The sequence below is a fragment of the Gopherus flavomarginatus genome, chromosome 12, assembly GCF_025201925.1.
Source record: "Gopherus flavomarginatus isolate rGopFla2 chromosome 12, rGopFla2.mat.asm, whole genome shotgun sequence".
Taxonomy (NCBI): domain Eukaryota; kingdom Metazoa; phylum Chordata; order Testudines; family Testudinidae; genus Gopherus; species Gopherus flavomarginatus.
Genome location: NC_066628.1, coordinates 8,500,713 through 8,522,791, shown reverse-complemented (window position 1 = coordinate 8,522,791; position 22,079 = coordinate 8,500,713). Strand labels below are relative to the sequence as shown.

The window sequence follows — 22,079 nt, the reverse complement described above, 5'->3', positions numbered from 1 at the left end:
GGAGCCCCCTCTTCAAATCCTTTCTACCCATCAGGCAGAGGAGGGAATTGAACCTGGGCCTCCCACATCTGGGTGATTACTCTAACCCCTAGGCTACATGCTTAAGGGAGGGATCACCCTGCAATCCCCTCCTCTGGCTGTTTTGTGCAGCTTGATATCTGCCTAACTCATTCTCACAGGCAGGGACCTAAGCCACCTGGCTCCAGCAGAGGGGTTCCCAGCGGTGCATTCACAGGCAGAGAGAGGTGCTGGGAGGCTGCTCAGTGCACCCAGGGCTGGGATTCACCTCACTTCCAGCTGCCTCCGATGCCAGGAAATCTTGCCTGTGCCAGCTGGGTGTTAAGTGTCCTACCACAACCAGCCTCTCAGGCACTGGAGTGCTCTCCCCTGGGCTACGCCAGCCCTGCAAGCTAACAACATGACCCACTCCAGCCCCCAAGCCCTTTTGGTACCCAGCCCCCTATCATGGGATACCCACAGAAATCCCTGATCTGCAGTTCCCCGAGGACGTCTCTGACCCTGAGAACATCCCACTACCAGAGGCCAAGGGCCTCCCTGGGATTTAGCAGTTTCAGTCAGCTTAACCAGCCCATCTCACTGTTGCCATAATGTGGATCTAAAAAGTGCCATGTCCTATAGCATTGGAAAACTACAACTCACTGCTGAGTGATATTCTTGCATGAGGTGCGTGTAGGCGACACATGAAGAACTGTAACTATATATAAGCAGAAATATGTTCTTAAAAACCTGGCTGTCAGGCTTAAGTCACCCCGCCCCAGACAACGGAATGTGGTTCTTCTGCCTGCCTGAACCTGTCTGCAACGTAAATAGAGTGAGGGCAATGAAATTACATTTCCACCAAGGGCAGATAAATTCAACCAATGTGGAAGATGCCACTTCCCACTCTCAATGGGAGATGGAAGCCACAGCTCCAAGAAACCTTCCTGCCTCCTGAAGCGTGCTCACTGAACTCTGGAAGCTATAACCAGGCCGCAAAGCCGGCTTGGCACACATTACTGAGCAGATACAAGAGGGCTGAGCTCCTGTACACCTGTGAAAAGTGGAACCTTTCAGCCAAGAGGTCTGAAGGTCTCCAGATACTCAATCTAGGTGAGAAACCTGCTGAGACACAAGGCTCAGATTCACTGAAGTTAAATGTAGTCACTAGAGAGCACATTTTGTTTGTAACCGCTCCTGGCTCTTTCACACTTACTGGACATCTCTTAATCCTACGATCCATGAGAATACATTTATTTTTAGTTTTACAACAAACCATCTCAGTGACGTGTGAGTCCTCAGCTAACCTAACAGTGTGGGGCTGTGCGCTGTTCTCTTAAGAGAGCAGCAAAGTCACTAAAGTTCTGTGAGTGCTACACTGAGGAGGATCTGACCCTACACAGGTGGTGACAACCCCTCACTGGTCTGGGCTGAACCCCACAGCATCACAATGGATCTGAAGAAGTGGGCTTTTTATCCACGAAAGCTTATGCCCAAATAAATCTGTTAGTCTTTAAGATGCCACGGGACTCCTTGTTTTAATGGCACTAGAGCAATTCACCTGACACCACCGCTCCGGCATCTAGCTCGAATTTGCTGATAGTAAAACAAAAGGAAGTTTATTTTGAGAGAGACAAGAGAGCTTCAAATAGAAACAAGGGGGAGGGACGGAAACAAAAAAATTCAGAAAACTGGGACAAGGGCCAACACTCACTAGAAGTTACATTTTCTACCTGATAAAAGATCCTCACTCGAAAGGTCAAGTCTTTCGCAGAGTTTGCTAGCCCCAAGGAGCCAGCCCCTAGTCTCCCAGGAAGTATCCCACTTCAGTGACTGGATCAAGAGCATCTTTCTCCACCTTGTGACCCACTGAATCAGTCTTTTGTCTTTATTCCCAGCCAGAGCGATCCCCTCACACTCAGATCCTCCTCCTCCTCCTCACTACCACCAGCTTTCAGTGTTTATAGTTCAGCGTTGATGGTTTCCCATTCGTTTTCTGAATTGGCCCAATGGTGGACAGCTAAGCAACTCATTGCATAATGGGCTAGCCAGGGAAAACTCCCTCCCATTTAAACGGGCTGTCATGTCACCAAGACCTGTGAGTCCCTGGTGACTCACTTTCACTCCAACACCATACGGGGATAACTTTCAATATAGTTATGTTATTACTTCAATATCTCCCATACATGCTCTTGCAATATTTATGAGTATCAACACGTTATAAGCTTTCAGTAGAGATCTCACATGCTACTCCTTATGGATCTATACCAGGAAAACAGGGCATTCAGTGTACTGAGTTTGTCAGGTCTGAGACGGGAGTCGCTTGTATTGAACAGTGAGCCTTTTGCCCATGGGCCTTTGTTACACGGCCCTGAAATCTGGGCTGCAGGGAGAGGTTTATCTCCCTCAGAGGAACAAGGATTAAGTCGTACCCTCTCCTCAGCATCTCCCGTTGGCTGTCTTAGGCAGCCCCCTGCCTAGCACACTGGCTTTTGTGGATCCCATTCATAGGTCCCTCTCTCTCCCTGTGCTTTATATAAGGAGCCTGGGTGACTGAGTCAGGCTTTCTGGATCACGTTGATTAATTTTTCTAGTCTCTTTGTGGATCCAGGCCTTAGCAGCTGCCAGCAGCCAGGTCTTTGGTCTCTAGATAATTGCAGACTAGGCTGAAGCAGGTGGCTCTAGTTACCAGCTGCCATCCCATGTCCCTTCACAGTTTTCTGATGTTCACCGAAATCACCATCCTTCTCCTGAGGGGTACCTAGAACAGTTCCTTAAAAAAAAAATAATTAATCAGATGCAGCAAAATCATTACACCACGCATAGGTGGCGGGAGAATACCCACTTCGGAGAGGCTAATCCACTAGCCCCACCCCTTCTGCCAGTGGCGCCTCCACAAGGTGGAGCTCCAAGTCTCCCTGCGGCCAGAGGAACCCCAAGCTACTGGCCGGCAAGCCCAGGCTGCCCCAAGCTGCCCAGGGACAAGACAAACCACTAGACCGACCCCCAACCTGGGCTGGCCCAAGCTGCCCAGGGTAGCACCATAAGAACAGCCATACTGGGTCAGACCAAAGGTCCATCCAGCCCAGTATCCTGTCTGCCGACAGTGGCCAATGCCAGGTGCCCCAGAGGGAGTGAACCTAACAGGTAATGATCAACAGATCTCTCTCCTGCCATCCATCTCCACCCTCTGACAACAGAGTCTAGGGACACCATTCCTTGCCCAGCATTCCTGGTAGCTGGCAAGCTGGAGCTCCAGGCCACCGGCTGGAGCTGAGCATCACCTCGGCTTCAGGGAAGAGGGGAGGGAGGCGGGGCCTTGAGGTGGAACATGGGCAGGGCCACAGCCTGGATTAGGGGATGCTTTGCCTGCCTGGGGGTTTGATACACGCCGCCCATGACATCGCATCCAAGAGACAACCGCCATTGAGTTGGGTGTACGGCCTCCCTTTGCTAGGCTACAACTACATGAAAACATACCTAGCTCTGAGCACGTTCGAAGGCAGCTAGAGAAGCCCTTTACAAAACTTCTTGTTATCATTCCTCTCCACAATTGCTCCATCCAGATTAAAAACACCCACCTCTTCACATCGATTAACTCTCGTCCTGCCGGAGGTGGGCGAATGGGAAATGCCAGCCAGAGGGGACTGCCCCTGCAGATGATGGGTTTTCCCCACTGACCCATAGACGAGTCAGAAAACCCAATGGGTTGGCAGTTCTGGCAGCTGTAGTCTGCGCTGGTGAAGGCTGGGGCTAGAGGCTTCCCAGATGGCCACTGGGATCCTTTAGTCAAGACAAAGGACACTGGGAATTTGAGAAGCTAATTTCTACTTTATTATTTGAAAAGCAAAAAAGAAAAGTTAACCTTCCCCAGCCCTCCCAGTGCTTGGCCTGGCCCAGCCCAGCGCTGCTCCCAGCTCCTGTGCACACCAGGGACAGAGGAATGAGTTAAAGCTGGTAGAAAAGCACAGACAGTCTGTGAGAGACGCCAGGACTCGGTCACAAAGCAGACGTTCCAAAGCAGGAAACACGGGAAGTTCAGGTTTGAGGGAAGCCGTGTGGGGTGAGGGGAGCCCAGAGTGTGTCTATAACCCACATGCGGGAGACTGCAGTAGGTGAGAAGAGGGCCAGCAGGCTTCCTTTGGGTTGGGCTGGGCATTAGGGCTGGCCAGTCCTGTTCATTTTCCTGGTTTCCTTCTCCCTTCTGCCCAGCCTCATCCTCTCAGCAAGTAGGAGACCCTGCCCCTTCCCCATCACTCCTCCTGTGGTGTCATCTGTAGCCCTTGACTTCAGGGACAGCTTTGCCCAGCACTGGTAGGACAATTCCTGTCTCTCTCTGGCACTGGTATAGTGAGTTTACAGTTCTCAGCCTCAGCTCTCTGGATCTCAAGAGCAAACCCAGCAGTTGCCCAGCATCTCCCATCCTCTCCCCCTACTGACTGTATCGCACATCGCTGCAGGGATCAGGTAGTACATTCTTTTCCCATTTCAGTCTTTGCCTCTCAGAGTTTAAATCTAGCGCTCAGTGTCTGTGGGATAGATATTGCTCATTGTCATTGTTCAAACCACACAAAAATCACATGACAAGGTTGAAATGAAATATACAAAGGACTATTCTGACACACAATCATTTGTCTCGTGATTTCCTCAATAAATTGAAGCAACCTATGGCACCAGAGCTGATTTTCAGTGGCACTCACACTGCCGGGTTCTGGCCACCGGTCCGGGGAGCTCTGCATTTTAATTTAATTTTAAATGAAGCTTCTTAAACATTTTAAAAAACCTTATTTACTTTACATACAACAATAGTTTAGTTATATATTATATACTTATAGAAAGAGCCCTTCTAAAAACGTTAAAATGTATGACGGGCATGCGAAACCTTAAATTAGAGTGGAAAAATGAAGACTCGGCACAGCACTTCTGAAAGGTGGCCGACCCCTGAGCTAAACTAACATCAATGTATGTGACCAAACAGCCTTCAGGAATAGAGAATAATCCACAATCTACTGTGGGCTTTAAAACACTTTCACGTTCATAAAGTGAAATCCCGGAGAATCTTAAGACTCTTTATGAGGAAAAGAAATTTACCCATTTCCCTTTGAACTGGCTAAGCCTGCTTTATTTCACACCTCATGGTTGTTAGTTATAAAAGTTTTAGCATGAAGGAAGAAAAAGAAAAAGAAAGAAAGCCCAACTTCCCCTCTACAAATGATCTGGACTAGCCTCGAAAAGCCTGGAAGGAATTTTTACCAATAGATGGAAACAGCAATAAACACAAAAAGCTCAGTCTGTGCTTTCTTCTCCAGCCCTCAGGGGTCTGATTTAGGATCAGGGAAATCAAGTCATTTCTAAGTATGGAGAGCCAAGAAGACTGCGGCAAGTGATACTTTGGGAGGTGGACAGGCGGAATGAGGAGAGGATAAACCTGAGGTGGGCAAACTGTTTGGCCCAAGGGCCACATCTGGAATAGAAATTGTATGGCAGGCCATGAATGCTCAAAAAATTGGGGTTGGGGTGCAGGAGTGGGTGAGGGCTCTGGTTGGGAGTGGGGCCAGAAATGAGTTCCGGGTGTGGAAGGGGGCTCCAGGCTGGGGTGGGGGGGTGGAGGCTCTGGCTGGGGGTGCAGGCTTTGGGGTGGGGATGGGGATGAGAGCTTTGGGGTGGCAGAGGGTTCTCTGGGATGGGATCACGGGATTTGGAGGGCGGGAGGAGGATCAGGGCTGGCACAGAGGATTGGGGCGCAGGGAGAGGCTGAGGAGTGCAGGCTCCGGATGTCGCTTACCTGAAGCGGCTCCCGGAAGCAGCAGCATATCCCTTCTCTGACTCTGCACACTGCCCCATCCACAGGCACCACCTCCACAGCTCCCACTGGCTGCAGTTCCTGGCCAATGGGAGCTGCAGGGGCGGTGCTTAGAGAGGGGGCAGCATGCAGAGCGGAGCCCCCTGGCTGCCCCTATGTGTAGGAGCTGTAGGGGAGCTATGCTGTTGGTTCTGGGAGCCACGTGGAGCGACCTCCAATACTGCTCCCCACCTGGAGTGCCGGAGAGGGGCAAGCTCCAGACCCCGCTCCCCAGTGGGAGCTCGAGGGCTGGATTAAAATGGCTGGTGGGCCGGATCCCCCCGGACTGTAGTTTGCCCACCCCTGGGATAAACTCTCCAAGGTTTGGACAGAGGCTGCTGTGTCTCAGTGGAGCGTGATGGTGATGGGGGAAGGAGGGAATCCCTCGGACTCACCCCATCGCTTGCAAATCAAACAGAAGCTAAAACACCACATTTCACTGTCCCTGCTCCCACTTTTGTGGGATTCTGGTTAATTCTGGCCCATAAGGGAGAAAATGGACAAACCCTAAATGCTTTTCAGCACGGCCTGGAGTCATGTGAGACCATCTGGGAATGAGAGAATCTACCCCCAGACACAGGTACCAGAATGAGGGGTGCTGCTGCACCCCCTGGCATGAAGTGGTTTCCAGCATATCCAGGGTTTACAGTTTGGTTCAGTAGCTCTCAGCCCCCCCACTATGCAAACTGCTCCAGAGGGGGAACTCAGTGACTCGAACAGTCACTCTGCTAATAGTGGGGTCCGAATGAATCAGATGCTCAGGCTCAGCCTAGGGTAGGATGAGGTGGGGAGGGTCAGAGGAGATGAACTGGCTGATCCTGACCACGCTTCCTACCATAGACAGACACTCAGCAGCTGATGCTGCTAAGGCAGAAGTGGGATCTCCAGGCCTCCCACGAAAGGCCCTGTGGCAGCGGTTCTCAACCTGCGGCCTGCATCAGCCCAATCAGCACACAGCTGCAGCCCATATGACATCCTCAGGGCCATACAGGTAGTATTGGATGCAGCCCACCTTACACACTATGGGCCGCAAATGCAGCCCACAATGGTAAATAGGTTGAAAACCTGCTTTAGTCTGTGGGAATCAGCCCCTCTCAGTGGTGCTCTCAGAATGCAGCGGGGGCAGGGAGAAGGGGCAGAGGGGGTGAGTGATGAGGCAGCACCTCTCTACCCCTGTGCTCTCCCTCGCCTCTTATCCCATCATCCCCAAACACTCGATAGCCCCAGCACTCAGCTCCCTCTGCTTCCCAGCTCCCCCAGCCCCAGCCACTCAATCCCCAGTGTCCTCCCCAGAACCCACCAGCCTGGTCCCTTAACAGTTGATCCCTCAGAGCCCGGCGCCCCGGGGGGATTCAGGGAGGGGAGGAGTTACCAGCCCCCGGGAAACTCACCCTGCAGGGAACAGCTCCAGGTAAGTGGGGAAGCCCAGCCCAGGGGGTGGTGGAAGATGGGGGGGTGGGGACAGGTGTGTAGACTGAAGATGGAACCTGGCCCAAGTGTCCTTCTCCTCATCTCCGTGGCAGGGGAATCCTGGCTGGGAGGGGAAGGCAGGGGGGAACTTCAGCCAGGCAGAGGGCGCGGCTGGAGGAGTTTCTCTCTCTCCCTTCCCCCACCTGTGGCCCATCAGCTTAGCAGCCAGGGCTGCAGCAGGGAGGAGGGGCTGATGGGGGCTTCTCCTCTGCCTGGGGTTTGTTTAGACTAGGCAGAGCCAGAGGGTCACAGATCAGCTGCTGCTAGATCCTGCCCCAGCAATGGGCAGCTGGATCCTTGGAAGCCAAGCGCCCCTGATGTGTGTGGGAACGAGGAAATGGGTTTGCCACCATGGCCAGCCCTAGTCAGGGCCCTGAGAGAATTTCCCTGCTGTGCGGAGGAGACTCTGATGTCTAACGTGGTGAAGTTGAGTGGAGTTGACAATGCTTGATTCCGTGGGAGCACCAACTGAAGATTCCTCCACATTCAAGTTCTCTCTCTTCTGTGGATCGCTGACGGGTAATAATGTGTGAGCTCAGACTGAACCTTTTCCCGTAGTTGAGGTATTTCTAGAGTCGCTCCCTCTTGTGTGAATTCTTCGGTGTTTAGTAAGATTCGAGCTGTTATTGAAGCTTTTCTTACAGTCCAAGCATTTATGGGGCTTCTCTCCAGTGTGGATTATCTCATGTGTAATAAGGGCTGATCTGCGACTAAAAGATTTCCCGCAGTCCAAGCATTTATGGGGTTTCTCTCCCGTATGGATTCTCTGATGTGTAACAAGGGCTGATCTCACTTTGAAACTTTTCCCACAGTCAAGGCACTCATGGGGTCTCTCTCCCGAGTGGGATCTCTGATGTGTAACAAGATTTGACCTCTGAATGAAACATTTCCCACACTCAAGACATTTATAGGGTTTCTCTCCCGTGTGCATTCTGCCATGTATAATAAGAGATGATCTCTGACTAAAGCTTTTGCCACACTCAAGACATATATAGGGTTTCTCTCCCGTGTGCATTCTCCCATGTTTAATAAGGGATGAGCTCTGACTGAAGCTTTTCCCACAGTCCAAACATTTATGGGATTTCTTTCCCGTGTGGATTGCCTGATGCGTAATAAGGGTTGATCTCACAGTGAAACTTTTCCCGCAGTTGAGACATTTAAAGGGTTTCTCTCCCGTGTGCATTCTCTGATGTGTAGTAAGGGCTGGTCTCTGACTAAAACTTTTCCCACAGTCCAAGCACTTATGGGGTTTCTCCCCTGTATGGATTCTCTGATGTGTAATCAGGGCTGACCTCACAGTAAAACTTTTCTCACAGTACAGGCACTTGTAGGGTCTCTCTCCTGTGTGGGTTCTCTTATGCGTAATAAGGTTTATGTTCTGATTGAAACATTTCCCACACTCCAGACATTTATACGGCCGCTCTCCTGTGTGGATTTTCACATGCTTCATAAGGGATGATCTCTGACTGAAGCTTTTCCCACAGTCCCAGCATTTATGGGGTCTCTCTCCTGTGTGGGTTCTCCGATGGGTAAGAAGGTTCGATTTCCGATTGAAGCTTTTCCCACAGTCGAGGCACTGATATATTCTCTCCCCCGTGTGGATTCTTCGATGTTTAGTGAGGTTTGAGCTGTCACGGAAACTCTTCCCACAGTCCAAACATTTATGAAGTTTCTTTCCTGCATGGATTGTGTGATGCATAACAAGGGCTGATTTCACACTGAAACTTTTCCCGCATTTGAGACATTTGTACATTTTATCTGCCATATGGATTCTCTGATGTGTAATCAGGGCTGATCTCTGACTAAAACTTTTCCCGCAGTCCAAGCACTTATGGGGTTTCTCTCCCGTGTGGATTCTCTGATGTGTAATCAGGGCTGATCTCTGACTAAACCTTTTGCCGCATTTCAAGCATTTATGAGGTTTCTCTCCAGTATGAATTCTCTGATGCGTAGTCAGGTTTGAGATCTGATTGAAACATTTCCCACACTCAAAGCATTTATAAGGCCTCTCTCCTGTGTGCTTTCTCCCATGTATAATCAGGGATGATTTCTGGCTGAAGCTTTTCCCACAGTCCAAGCACTTATGGGGTTTTTCACCTGTGTGGATTCTCTGATGAGTGATAAGGTTCGATTTCTGATTGAAGCTTTTCCCACAGCTGAGACATTTATAGGGTTTTTCTTCCTTGGGATTTGTCTGTGGGGCTGCGGTTTGCTTGGGATCCTTGCATCCTACCCCACAGTCAATGGATTCCTCCTCTTTCTTTATTGAGTGGTTTCCCAACTGCCTCTCTGGCCTCTGCAGAATTCTCCAAGCTTTGTCCTGTTCCAAGGATTGGGAAAAATTCCCTTTGGCTCTTCTCCAAAAGTTCCCCTGTAGTTCCACTTGCTCGGGATCTTCCTGCTGTGAATTCTTTTCCTTGTTCTCACTCATCATCGCCTCATGAACTGCTGGGGGAGAGAGAGAATCCGGACAGGAGTCATTCCCTGTGCTGGGGAGAAAGGACAGAACAGGGAACACCACAGAGGGGAAAACACAACATGGTAACAGTTGGGGAGACTGAGAGCTGGTCTACACTACACAGTTAGGTTGATGTACTGCAGCTTACACCAACCTAATTATGTCAGCGTCCACACTACAGCCTTGTCCTGCCAGTGTGAGTGCCCTCCTACACCCCAGTAATAACTCCACCTCCAGGAGAGGTGTAGGGCTTATGTTGGTGTAGTGAGGGCGACGCATTGTCTGTGTAGACACTGCCTTCCTTACATGGGCTGCTGGCTATCTTGTCAATTTCATGGCTCTGCTGGAGCAGTGAAATTGACAAGAAAGCCAGACTCCTGGCTCTACAGCTGGGCTGCTGCCAGGTCTCTGCTCCAAGCCAGGCTACCACGTGGGCTTTTCTCTATGCTCCCCACTAAGAGCCCTGCTACCCCCTGCAATCATAGAATCTCAGGGTTGGAAGGGACCTCAGGAGGCCACCTAGTCCAACCCCCTGCTCAAAGCAGGACCAATCCCCAACTGAATCCCCAAATTGCCCCCTCAAGGATTGAACTAACAACCCTGCGTTTAGCAGACCAATGCTCAAACCACTGAGCTACCTCTTCCCCCTCATCCAGGAACCATGGTTCCTGCTGGCAGCCCAGCTGCCCTCCTGGCTCTTGGCTCCCCACCAAGAGCGCAGCAGCTAACTGGACTCCAGGCACAGATCTCCCCACTGCTGGGGCCACATGCCCCAAGCAGACCTAGCTGGCCCTGCAAAGGCAGGGAAGCCAGGAGCAGGAGCACAGAGACTCTCTCTGCCTTCAGAGAGAGAGGCCTGGCTGCTGGGAAGCTCAGGGTACCTAGAGTGAGGCAGGGCTGGAGAAAGGCCAGAGGGGCTGGGGAGCTCCAGGCTGGCAACTCCCCTGGCTGCAGGGCCTTGTCCAAGGCCCCATAGAGGCACTGGGTTGCAGAGAGGGGCAGCAGGTCCAGACCCAGCCTTGCCAATGATGAGTCGCTGACACTGCAGTCTGCCCCCAGGCGCAGGGGCAAATTGGTGACTGGCAGTAGCCTACGACTGAGGTGAGGTGGGGGTTCCCCTAGGAGGGGAGATCCTGAGACTTAGGGGTGTATGGCAGGGGGAAGCACCCCAGATAATGGGGCACTGGAGTCCAGGGAGGGACATGGGGGCCAAGTGGCAGCAGGACACCAGCCTGCAGAGGGCGCTTCAAGGCTGGCAGGTCTAATTCCCAGAAGAGACCAGCAGGAGGCACTGTGGGGTGAGTCTGCACACGGTTACATTAACTGTAAGGAAATTCCTCCCCGTAAGGTCTGAGGCCTTTTTCTGCAGCCATGTTAGGCCAGCAGGAGCCATGAGCCAAGAAGCAAAAAGTCACATTCCCTCTGAGTTATATCAAAACAAAATATCGGGCTGCTAAGAAAGAGATCCTGTCCTAATAGCACCCACCACCACTAAATAAAGAAACAGGTCTTAAGATGTTTAAAGAAAACGTAGTTTGACAGCATCTGTCTGGCAAGGAATCACTCATCAACAGTTGTGACTGTGAAATATCTACTTCTTTATGGTTTTGTCTTTATGGTCCTTGCTTTGCTATTGTTTATCTGTATCGCCTCTGTCTGGTTCTTTGCTTGTTTCTGTCTGACTGTAATAGGGCAGCTGCCCCACTCCTGGAGAACAGGGGTTAAAAGCAGCCAAGCTAGGCTGATTGGGGAAGCAGCCAAGCTGGCCCTGATCTGTGGGGCCAGGCAACAGAGGAGTCTCTCTAGTTGTGGAGTGGGAAGGGCCTGGCTGCCTGGGAGCACAAGGTACCCAGAGCAGTGCTGGGGAAAGACAAGAGGAGCTGGGGAACTCCTAGGGTCACCAGACAGCAAGTGTGAAAAATCAGGATGGGGGTGGGGGGTAATAGGAACCTATATAAGAAAAAGACCCAAAAATCAGAACTGTCCCTATGAAATCAGAACATCTGGTCACCCTAGGAGCTCCAGCCTGGCAACTCCCCAGGCTGAGGCCTTGCTAAAGGCCTAAGCAGGTGCTGGGGCTGCAGAGGAGCAGCCTGGGGATAGGCAGAGGCAGAGGGTCCAACCCCCCTGCCAATGCTGAGTGGCCATTACAGACTGCAGTCTGCCCCAGAGAAAGGGGGTTACATGATGACTAGCAGAAGCTATTGACGCAAGATGGGTTTAGAGGGTTGGGGTTTCCCCTAGGAGGGGAGACCCAGAGTGTGTGGGGCACTGTGGGGGCAGAACCCTGAGGTAAAGGGGCACCAGGGTCTGGGAGGGACATGGGGCCTGAGGCAGGCGAGCCACTGGTCAGCAGAAAGCAACACAGAGTCCAGCGGCATCTTCTAGACTAACAGAGGTATTGGAGCATGAGCTTTCGTGGGTGAATACCCACTTTGTCAGACACATGGCCAGCAGAGGGTGCTCTGTATGCTGGAAAAGAGCTAATTTCCAAATGACCAGCAGGAGGTGCCATGCTGGTGAGTATTCACCTTGCTATACTAATTATGCGAAGTTTAATCAGCTCAGGTGGTGGGGTGTGATAGAGTAAAGAATTGTTTTGCAATATGGAGGGTTGGTCAAAGAACTATTTTGTAGTAATTTAATAAAACGATTGGTTACGGTCAAACTAAGCAGGACTCAAATGCCACTATATAAGCTGTAGTCCAAAAGGAAATTCTTTAGAACTCCAGGACACAACCCAAGATCAGAGATGCCAGATCTCAACCCCCTGCCGACTATATCGTGCAGACGCTGGAGTCCCTGGACAAACGGATCCTGACTGGCCACCAGGAAAAGTTCATCTGCTTTATTGGGAGTGGTGAGCATTGTACGCTTAGCGTGTGTGTTCTGTCTTGGTAACTGTTAGTAAACAGAGGTCAAGGATATTACTGTGTAAGGCTCTTTCACTGGTTAAAACATCCTGTAAGCCCACTGAAGATTACGCCCTGACCCTTAGAAACAGGGTGGGGGGCAGGGTGCCTACATTAATGGTTATGCCTTGAGTCCTAGGAACAGGATAAAGGTGGGAACCATAGAGTGTGCGGGTGACACTAAAGGATAGTTGGGAAGCCATAGGTGATATCTGTCATGATGGAAACAACACCTGAGGACGACAGCCTGACTGGGTGGGGGGAAACACAGCCCGGGGAACTCGCTAAAAACACATCTTTGGGCGTCCCAGCTTTTTCATTCACTCGCCAGATGGTTTGTCAGTTTCACTGATTCCTCACCTTTGTGGGTGCCTCTGTGAACGTCCCATTCCTTGGAGGGGTGGAGATCCGGGACCCACGGCTCTTCCCCTCGTTCCAGCTGGGTGATCAGCTCCGGTTTGGAAATGGGGAATCCTGCTCAGGAGGGGGGAAATCAGGAAGATGAGGGTGTTACAGAGTATTTGTCACAAAGAACATTCCGAGTTCAACTTGCCCCGTGCTGAGCTGGGGGATTGTGGAATCCCAAAGGGTGAGAACATGGTCACTGGTAATTATGCGGATGTGGAATCTGAACAGATGGGAACATGGCCACTGAGCCTCCAGGGAGAGGCAGGTGTCTGTGTGGGGGAGGAGCTGTCACAGCATCACTGGGGGTTTCCAGGATCTGTGCACTCTGGGGGACTTGCTGATGCAGACACAGGTCAGCTGTTAAAGCCCTGCCTAGTTCTAAACCTGCAGAGCCCTCTGGCTGGAGCCAGTCCCAGGAATGGAGGATCATAGAGGATAGTGAGTGTAAAGAGACACCAGGTGGGTGATGCAATATCTCTTCTTGGGCAACTTAAAAGGTGTCTCTTTCATCAACTGAAGTTGGTCCAGTCAAAGGTACTGCCTCCCCCACCTTGTCTGTCCATCCTGGGATGAACGGGGCTACGCCAACATTATAAATCAGTGAGAAATTATAGAGACAGGGCCATATGCTGCTTCTGCCCCTCTGAAAGCTGGAGGGATGGGGATGAATCAGCAGGTTTATGACTCCCTGATCCCGTTGGAGAGGGCATGGAAGGGGTAGTCAATAGGTGGACCAGAGGCCAAATCTGGACCATCAGACACTTTTGAATGGACCCCAAAATCTTTTTATTTACTTAATAATTTTATTTTCTCTAGAGTCTGGATCTTGACTATATTTTCACCACGAAATTTGGATCTTGACAAAAAATGACTACCCCTGAGACATGAAGATGAAAGTCTCACTCCACATGTGTGGACTCTGGAGTCCATTTCCCCTCTAATCTAACTGAGCAGGGAAGAACTGACCAGATTCAGACACGCAGACCCCATGGCTTCTAGTATCTGAGAGGACGGAAATTCCTTACCCAGTGAGGTCACCATCTCGTAGTTCTCCTGCATGACGTCCCTATAGAGGGCTCTTTGAGTGGGGTCCAGCAGAGCCCCCTGCCTCTGGGTGAAATACACAGCCACCTCCTCGAAGGTCACCAGCATCTGGAACAACAAGAGTTCTCCACTCAGCACCTGCTGCCCCAGCCACAATCTCACTATTTACAGGGGAGGAGGCCCAGAAAAGCAGAATCCCACCCCCACCCTGCTCAGAGCAGCCAAGAGGCTTCAGGGGGTGGGAGAAGGTGAGAGATCCTTGTTCCCCCAACAAATGGGGCAGGGCAGAGTCTTCTCATTTCCCACACACCTGCCAGCCACAGGCTGATGCAGAAAGGAGAGCTCTGAGACAGGGACAGGAATCCCAACAGCTTCCCTTCATATTTCACAGCAGCCTCTGCCCGTTGGGTTCAGGCTTCAGCACTGGGAATCTGGTCAGTTTTCTGAGCCCTGCTCAGGGGGGTGTTTCCTGTTTGAGAAATGGGGGAATTCCTCTCCCTCCCTCCACCCCCCCCCCCCCGCCAGCTCCCTGCCCTGCCAATGGTCCTGCTCAGAAAATCAGGCCCAAGCTGACCATGTCCCAGGTTTGTCACACCCTGTTTGCCTGCCCCTCCCTCTCTGCCACACCATCTCCTGCAGCACCCTGAAAATCCCCTACCTGGACTGGCTCCATCACAGCCATTTCCCTTTCCTGTCCCCTGGAAGATGGGATGATCTGGAGCAAAATGTGGACGTGATTCCTCAGCCTGTTGAGTGATTGGGGAGGTTACAGAAGGGGCTTGAGTCCATTTCACACGTTGATTCCCCGCACGCTCTCTCCCTGCAGACAGACGCTCTAGACCAGGGGGTTTTCACAACAGATCTTTTGGTGGCCTCAGAGTGCAGCCACCAAATCTTGCTGGTGGCCATTCTGACAAATTTTCCTAAAATACTTATTTTTTTCTCCTAAAGTTAATTATTAGGGCTGTCAATTGATCACAGTTAACTCATGATTAACTCAAAAGAATTAATCATTATTAAAAAAATTGAGATTAATCACTGTTTTAACTGCACTGTTAAATAGAATACCAAATGAAACGTTGTTCTACATTTTAAAATATATTTATTTCAGTTATAACGCAGAATACCAAGTGTACAGTGCTCACTTTATATTTTTTATTACAAATACTTGCACTGCAAAAATGATTAAGAAACAGTATCTTTCAATTCACCTCATACAAGTACTGTAGTGCAATCTCTCTATTCTGAAAGTACAACTTAAAAATGTAGATTTTTTTTCTTTTTTTGGTGACATAACTGCACTCAAACAAAACAATGCAAAACTTTAGCGCCTATTAGTCCACTCAGTCCTACTTCTTGTTCAGCCAATTGCTCAGACAAACAAGTTTATTTACATTTACAGGAAATAATGCTGCCCGCTTCTTCTTCACGTCACCTGAAGGTGAGAACATGCATTCACACGGCAGTTTTGTGGCTGGTATTGCAAGGTATTTACGTGCCAGATATTTTTTCACATCTTAGCTCATAGAGTTGAGAAGCGATATTCATATGTCCCTCATGATTCAGCCACCATTCTAGAGGACATGCTTCTATGCTGATGACACTCGTTTAAAACAAAAAAATGCATTAATTAAATTTGACTGAACTCCTTGGGGGAGAATTTTATGTATCTGACTCTATTTTATCCACATTTTGCCATATATTTCATGTTATAGCAGTCTCAGACAATGACCCAGCACATGTTCATTTTAAGAACACTTTCACTGCAGATTTGACAAAACGCGAAGAAGGTACCAATGAGATTTCTAAAGATAGCTACAGCACTCGACCCAAGGTTTAAGAATTTGAAGTGCCTTCCAGAATCTGAGAGAGACGGGGTGTGGAGCATGCTTTCAGAAGTTTTAAAAGAGCAACACTACAACATGGAAACAACAGAATCAGAACCACCAAAAAGAAAATCAACCATCTACTGGTGGCATCTAACTCAGATAATGCAAATGAAAATGCGTCTGTCAGCACTACTTTCGATTGTTATCGAGCAGAACCTGTCATTAGCATGGACACATGTCCTCTGGTTGAAGCATGAAGGGACATATGACTCTTTAGCATATCTGGCATGTAAATATCTTGTGATGCCAGATACACCAGTGCCATGCAAACATCTGTTCTCACTTTGAGGTGACATGAACAAGAAGCAGGCAGCATTATCTCCTGCAAATGTAAACAAACTTGTTTGTCTGAGTGATTGGCTGAACAAGAAATAGGACTGAGTGGACTTGTAGGCTCTAAAGTTTTAGATTGTTTTATTTTTGAATGCAGTTTTTTTTTGTACATAATTTTACAGTTGTAAATTCAATTTTCATGATAAAGAGATTTCACTACAGTACTTGTACTAGATCTGAAAAATACTATTTCCTTTGTATTTTACAGTGCAAATATTTGTAATAAAAAATGAATATAAAGTGAACACTGTACACTCTGTATTGTGTTATAATTGAAATTAATATTTGAAGATGTAGAAAACATCCAAAATATTTAAATAAGGGGTATTCTATTTTTAACAGTGCAATTGTGATTAATTTTTTTAATCACTTTACAGTCCTAGTAAACATGCACATCTCCCTGTCCAAATCCTTGTAATTTATTTATGTAGGGTTTTGGTTTTTTTTTTCCAGATTCAATAGAAAAAATAATCTTAGGACTGGAAGGGGCCTTGAGAGGTCATTTAGTCCAGTCCCCTCCCCTCATGGCAGGACTAAGTATTATTTAATTAAGTGTTTGTCTAACCTGATCTTAAAAATCTCCAACGATGGAGATTCCACAACCTCCCTAGGCAATTTATTCCAGTGCTTAACCACCCTGACAGTTTGGAAGTTTCTCGTAATGTTCAACCTAAACCTCCCTTGCTGTAATTTAAGCCCATTGCTTCTTGTCAGTTAAGAAAAACAATTTTTTCCCCTCCTCCTCGTAACAATCTTTTAAACACTTGAAAACTGTTATCATGTCCCCTCTCAGTCTTCTCTTTTCCAGACTAAACAAACTCTGTTTTTTCAGTCTTTCCTCAGAGGTCATGTTTTCTAGATCTTTAATATTTTTTGTTGCTCTTCTCTGGACGTTCTCCAATTTGTCCACATCTTTCCTGAAATGGGGCACCCAGAACTGAACACAATACTCCAGTTGAGACTTAATCAGAGGGGAACAATATCTTCTCATGTCTTGCTAATGTATAGTTGTATTTTGGTGCTCCTGGCCCTTGCTGCTCCCCTGCCTCCCCCTACCCTGCACGGATCTCCCCTGACCACCACTTCGTCTCCCAGCCCTCCACCCTGCCCCCCATGGCTTCCAATCACCTCCTGGGCCCCACTGCTTCAACCCCCCAAACTCCCTTCTGCAGCCGTACACCCCAGCCTCACCCCACTGCTTGCCTCTTGACCACGGCGGCCAGTAAAGCCAGCTCTGATGAAGCCCCACCACCCTTGGCTGACGCCCAGAGCCGGAGCCCCATGGCTGGAACTGGGGGGTGTGGGGTGGCTGAAGCCCGGAACCCCAGCACCCTGGAGGACTGAAGCCCAGAGCGCCACAGTTGAAGCTGGGGTGGAAGGGCTGAAGCCTGGAGCCAGTGCCCCAAGGCTGAATAGAGTGAGGGGGGTTAAGCCCCCCCCACACCCACCCACTCGCATGCTGGGCTCAATTTCACAACAGGGAGCCTACAGCTGACCTGAGCCAGGATGTCAATTTCATTCCTGGGAGGCTCTCTGCTGTGAAACTGAGCCCTGGGCACAGAGCTTGGGCTGTCACCCCAGAGGTGTGGGGGGCTCCAGCTGTGAGTCCTGTGCAGCTGTCAGTGCCCCACATCAGTTGGTGCAAATGCTCCTGGTGAGGACCTGCTCTGCCAGCAGAAGGAGGGCAGTGTGGACCCCAACAGCCCACTCAATTACAGGCGTGACTGTAGATTGACCTAAATTAAGTCGCCCTAATTTTGTAGTGTAGACAAGCCCTTACTGCAGAGACTCTGATGCCTGGACCCAGTGATCACGCCCACACCAGCTTTTTTTAGGTTCCAGCGATAAACCCCTCAGGGACCCCATGTCCCCTGGGCGCAGGCAGCTTCTCTCAGCATTAAAGGGTCATTGTACAAAGCAGCCACCGTGTCAATGGGATGACAGAAAGGAGATGTACCAGTCCCGGGGAGGCATGAGAAGGGGAATTTCTATCAAGACTCAGGATTATTCCTGAGTCCACGATATAAACAGAGATGGGAGGTGATAGGGTCCTAAAGAGGCTACCCAAAGCCTGGAGCAGCCGAGGATGCCTTTTGCAATGACACTGACTCCGGGTGTGATTCGTTCTGGGAAGCAATTGGCACAGGGAGCTGTTGGTCAGGGACGGCCTCTTGTCTGCACCCTACACTCACTGGCTACCAGCCCTGGACCAGAGCTCCCAGCTCTGCCCCACTCACTTGGGTCATGGAGCTGTGCCAGGCCACCAGGCTTGATGGGTTCATCTGCTCCTAAAAATAACCGATCACAGGGCCATGTCCACTCCTGCAGGGCTCTCTGCCACCCATTTCCTGGCCAGCGTAACTGCCGCCGGTACAATTTGCTACTGGGTAGCAGCTACTGACACCTCACTGTTCTCTTCTGCTGCTCTTTCACAGTTTTGCTGCCTCTACCTTTCCTCAGCCTCTGGTCCAGGGGTAGCAAGCTGTGATGGAGGTATTCCCCTCACAATCTACTACCGCTCACCTTTCCACATCCTCTACTTTTCTGCATCTCCTGGTCCCAGGACAGCAAAGAATGGTGGACGGAGAGGTTGCCTGTCACAATCTGCTTCCTTTCCCCAGCCTCTGGTCCAGAGGTAGGAACTTGTAATGGAGGGGGCACAATTTGCTACCACCGTGAAATCAGTATTTTATATTTGGGCACAAAGAAAGGTGTTTTGGTAATCCAGAAAAGCACTGCCCAGAGTTAAACCTCTGGGCTATTGTCTGTAAAACCCGGAATGAAGGTGGTGTTATTTATTAGGCTCTTTCCACCGTAGATCCTTGGACAGTGGGTAGAACAGGCCGGGGGGGGGGGGGGCTAAGCCTCCCCAGCTAGGCTGTGGCCCCGCTCCTATGTCCCGCTCTTTCCCCGTGGCCACACCCACACTGCTCCTCTTCCCCCCTTGCTCTGCTTCTTCCCCAAAGCCAGCAGGGGCTAAGGCGGGCTGGCTGGTGCCTGGTGGCCCAGGACTCAGGCTGGCTGAGGCTCGGACTGGCCGGTGGGCCGAGGCTTGGGACAGCTGGGGTGGGCAGGCTGGTGCTTGGGCCAGACGGCAGCCTGGGATTCAGGCCAGCTGGCAGCCCATGACTCAGCAAGGCCGGAGTGGGCGGGCCAGGGCTCCTCCAGCTGCAGTAGGAGGCTCAGGGCTCTGGCGGGCGAGGAGGGGATGGCCTGGGGCAGGGCTGGGGGCTAGACTCCCCGAATGTGGGGTTCAGGTACCGCCCACGTGTAGATCAGGCTGCATGGTTTCCATAGTAAACAAACATTTACTGCACACAAAAACTGACTACACCGCCAAACCCGATAAACAGTATTTAAAATACTTACAAACACCTCTGAAGCGCAAGCTATCAGGCAGAAAATCTACCACTGTCCCTTCTACACACTTATCCTCATTGCCACTGTTATTCATCCTGAACAAGCTGCCCACACAACATGTGCACTGCTTCGGCACACACGGGCGGGTGTAAATAAAGTGCACTGTGGTCCAGGAGGGAAAAAAGAAAATACAGGGGACCTACCTCCCTGGTCTCTGATCCTATTTCAGAGACATTTTCTCAGCCCTTTTACTCACTGCTAAAAATTAAGTGCTCTCTCCTCACTGTATTTTTATCTCAGAATAATCCTATACTTCAATTACTCCATGGTAGGAAAAAAACCCATAATAAAAACTAAACTCACCTTTTTAGCAGTGAGGAAAAGGCCAGGGGGTGGACTCGCGATGGGATGGCGGCATCAGCATGCTGAGCATTGCAAGGACTAGCTTTTAGGCCCCTAGCAATTCACAGGAACAATCCTGTGATCCACAAAGCTGAGTTAGGTGTCTCGGCTCCCTATACAGAGCATGTGGAGAGGCAAGCGCCTGAGAATGGGACCCACAAAGGAGAGGAGCCACCTTAGCCTGCTCCTGGGAGATGCTGACCTAAGACCCGTCTTGGCTCTCACAGACTTTGGCGCCTAACTCTCACCGGCAGGAAGGCACCTAGCGCTGCCCAGCGCTCCACGAATGGGAGCCCAGCTCCTGGAGTCAGGTGGCTCAGGGCCCTAAGCTGTTTCTTGAGCTAGGTAGGAGCCTAATGCCACCCAAAACAGTCAGAGAAGGAGGCAGTGGCGGTGGTACCGAACCAGGGTCAGCTCCAGGCACCAGCTCAGCAAGCAGGTGCTTGGGGCGGCCAAGGGGAAGGGGCGGCACGTTGGGCTGTTTGGCGGCGGGTCCCTCGGTCCCTCTTGGAGGGAAGGACCTGCCATCAAATTGCCGCCAAAGAAGAAAGTGGAGGAGTGGAGCTGCCGCCAATCTCAGCTTCCCCTCCCGCCCACCGCTTGGGGCAGCAAAAACCCTAGAGCTGGCCCTGTACCCACCGACTACCTTTCAGCACTCACATGGGATGTGGGAGACCCCTGGTCAAACCTGCTTTCCTCCTCTGCTTAAACCTGGGTCTCCTACATCCCAGCCCACTTAGAGGCCCGCAGAACAGTTCCCATTCATGGATCCCTAGGCAGACCAAGAGCCTTCCTGCACCAATGAGGCATTATGCAGAGATAGCAACTGATCAGGGATTACTTTAAACACTAAAACTATGGGAGGGGAGGGGGGTATGTGAAATATTGCACAGAATCGGGGCTCCTTTAGCAGCTCCAAGCCTCTGGGCCTTGGGGTGCAACTGTGTGAGAACCCAGCCCTGGGAGCGGGTGCTGAGGTGTAGCATCCCCCAGAGGGGAGGGGAGCCCCTTTATACCTCAACATCCTTTTTTGCAACCACTGCAGATTGCTCAACCCCACTGCTGTCGCTTTTAACCCCTCTATACCCTGGGGTTTGCCCACTGACACTGTCTGGCCGGGCCGTAGCCACATTCCTACCCCTGGTTCCTACCCTTGTCTCTGATTTTCCCCATCTCCCTCCCCTGCCTCCAGCGCTGGGACCCTCCTGCCCGCTCTGACCCCTCGGGCCAGCAGAGCCCCTCGGCCTCCCAGGTCAGCGAGCGGCACCGTCACACGAGCGCCTACATCAGCAGCAACAGAGCACGGGGGGGGGGGGGAGGGATGGCGGCACCTCTCGTGTGTCTGTCCCACCCCCAGCACGGCCCAGGCTGGCGGCAGCTTTCCCAGGCCCTGGGCCCCGGGCGGGAATCGCAGCCAGCTCCGCTGGGAGCAACCCGGGGGGGGGGGCAGGTCTCTCTCACCTTCCCTCCGAGCGGGGCCCCCGGGGCAGGGGCCGGGCCGGGCTGGGGGCTCTGCCCTGGGAGAGGCTCCTGGGGAGCAGCGGGAAGGGCCCTGCTGGAGATTCCCCTCTCCCGGCTGCAGCCAGGGCTCCGGGCTCCCAGCACCAGCCGCCGGGGCTCGGGGATCTCGCCAGGAGCCTGGGAGCCAGAGTCACCGCAGCGGCTGCGAGTCACTTCCTGCTGCCGGGCCGGAGCCCAGCGCTCGCTGCCCCACAGCCGCCTCCCGGCTGCTCCTGGGTCCTAGCGATCAACCCAGCGCGCTGCAGGACGCTGCTCCACCTCCCCTGGCCACCGGCAGCTTCTCCCCGCATTACGGGGGCATCGTGCACAGGGGCCAACGTACCCGCGGGAGGACAGACGGGAGGCGCCCAGATCCCGGGAAATGGGGTTTCTGTGCAGACTTGGGATTGCTCCAGGGACACACGGGGTGATGGGCAGCCGGGGACCCTCTGTGTGTGATTTGC

At 51.3% G+C, this 22,079-nt stretch overlaps 2 protein-coding genes across 16 annotated transcripts in view; both read right to left on the bottom strand.

Moving 5' to 3' along the window:
• The window catches only part of LOC127033269 (zinc finger protein 585B-like), a 139,462-nt gene that overhangs the window by 80,269 nt on the left and 37,114 nt on the right, over positions 1 to 22,079 (bottom strand). For 2 of the 9 annotated variants that reach the window (XM_050921148.1, XM_050921156.1), the window contains exon 1: positions 21,577 to 21,899. The exons of 6 other annotated variants lie outside the window; for them this stretch is intronic. The gene's annotated coding sequence lies outside the window, so the exon portion shown is untranslated. Of the gene's footprint in view, positions 1 to 21,576; positions 21,903 to 22,079 lie in introns of those variants that run through there. One more of the 9 variants, XM_050921135.1, reaches the window with a different exon arrangement.
• LOC127033278 (zinc finger protein 345-like) overlaps positions 7,298 to 22,079 on the bottom strand; it is a 64,126-nt gene continuing 49,344 nt past the window's right edge. For 6 of the 7 annotated variants that reach the window (XM_050921199.1, XM_050921203.1, XM_050921204.1 and 3 more), the window contains 2 exons: positions 13,040 to 13,153; positions 7,298 to 9,793 (listed from right to left, as the gene is read on the bottom strand). In XM_050921199.1, coding sequence (XP_050777156.1) covers positions 7,845 to 9,793; positions 13,040 to 13,153 — 2,063 coding nt within the window. In that variant the 3' untranslated portion in view covers positions 7,298 to 7,844. Of the gene's footprint in view, positions 9,794 to 13,039; positions 13,154 to 14,112; positions 14,240 to 22,079 lie in introns of all 7 variants that reach the window. The other variant, XM_050921200.1, reaches the window with a different exon arrangement.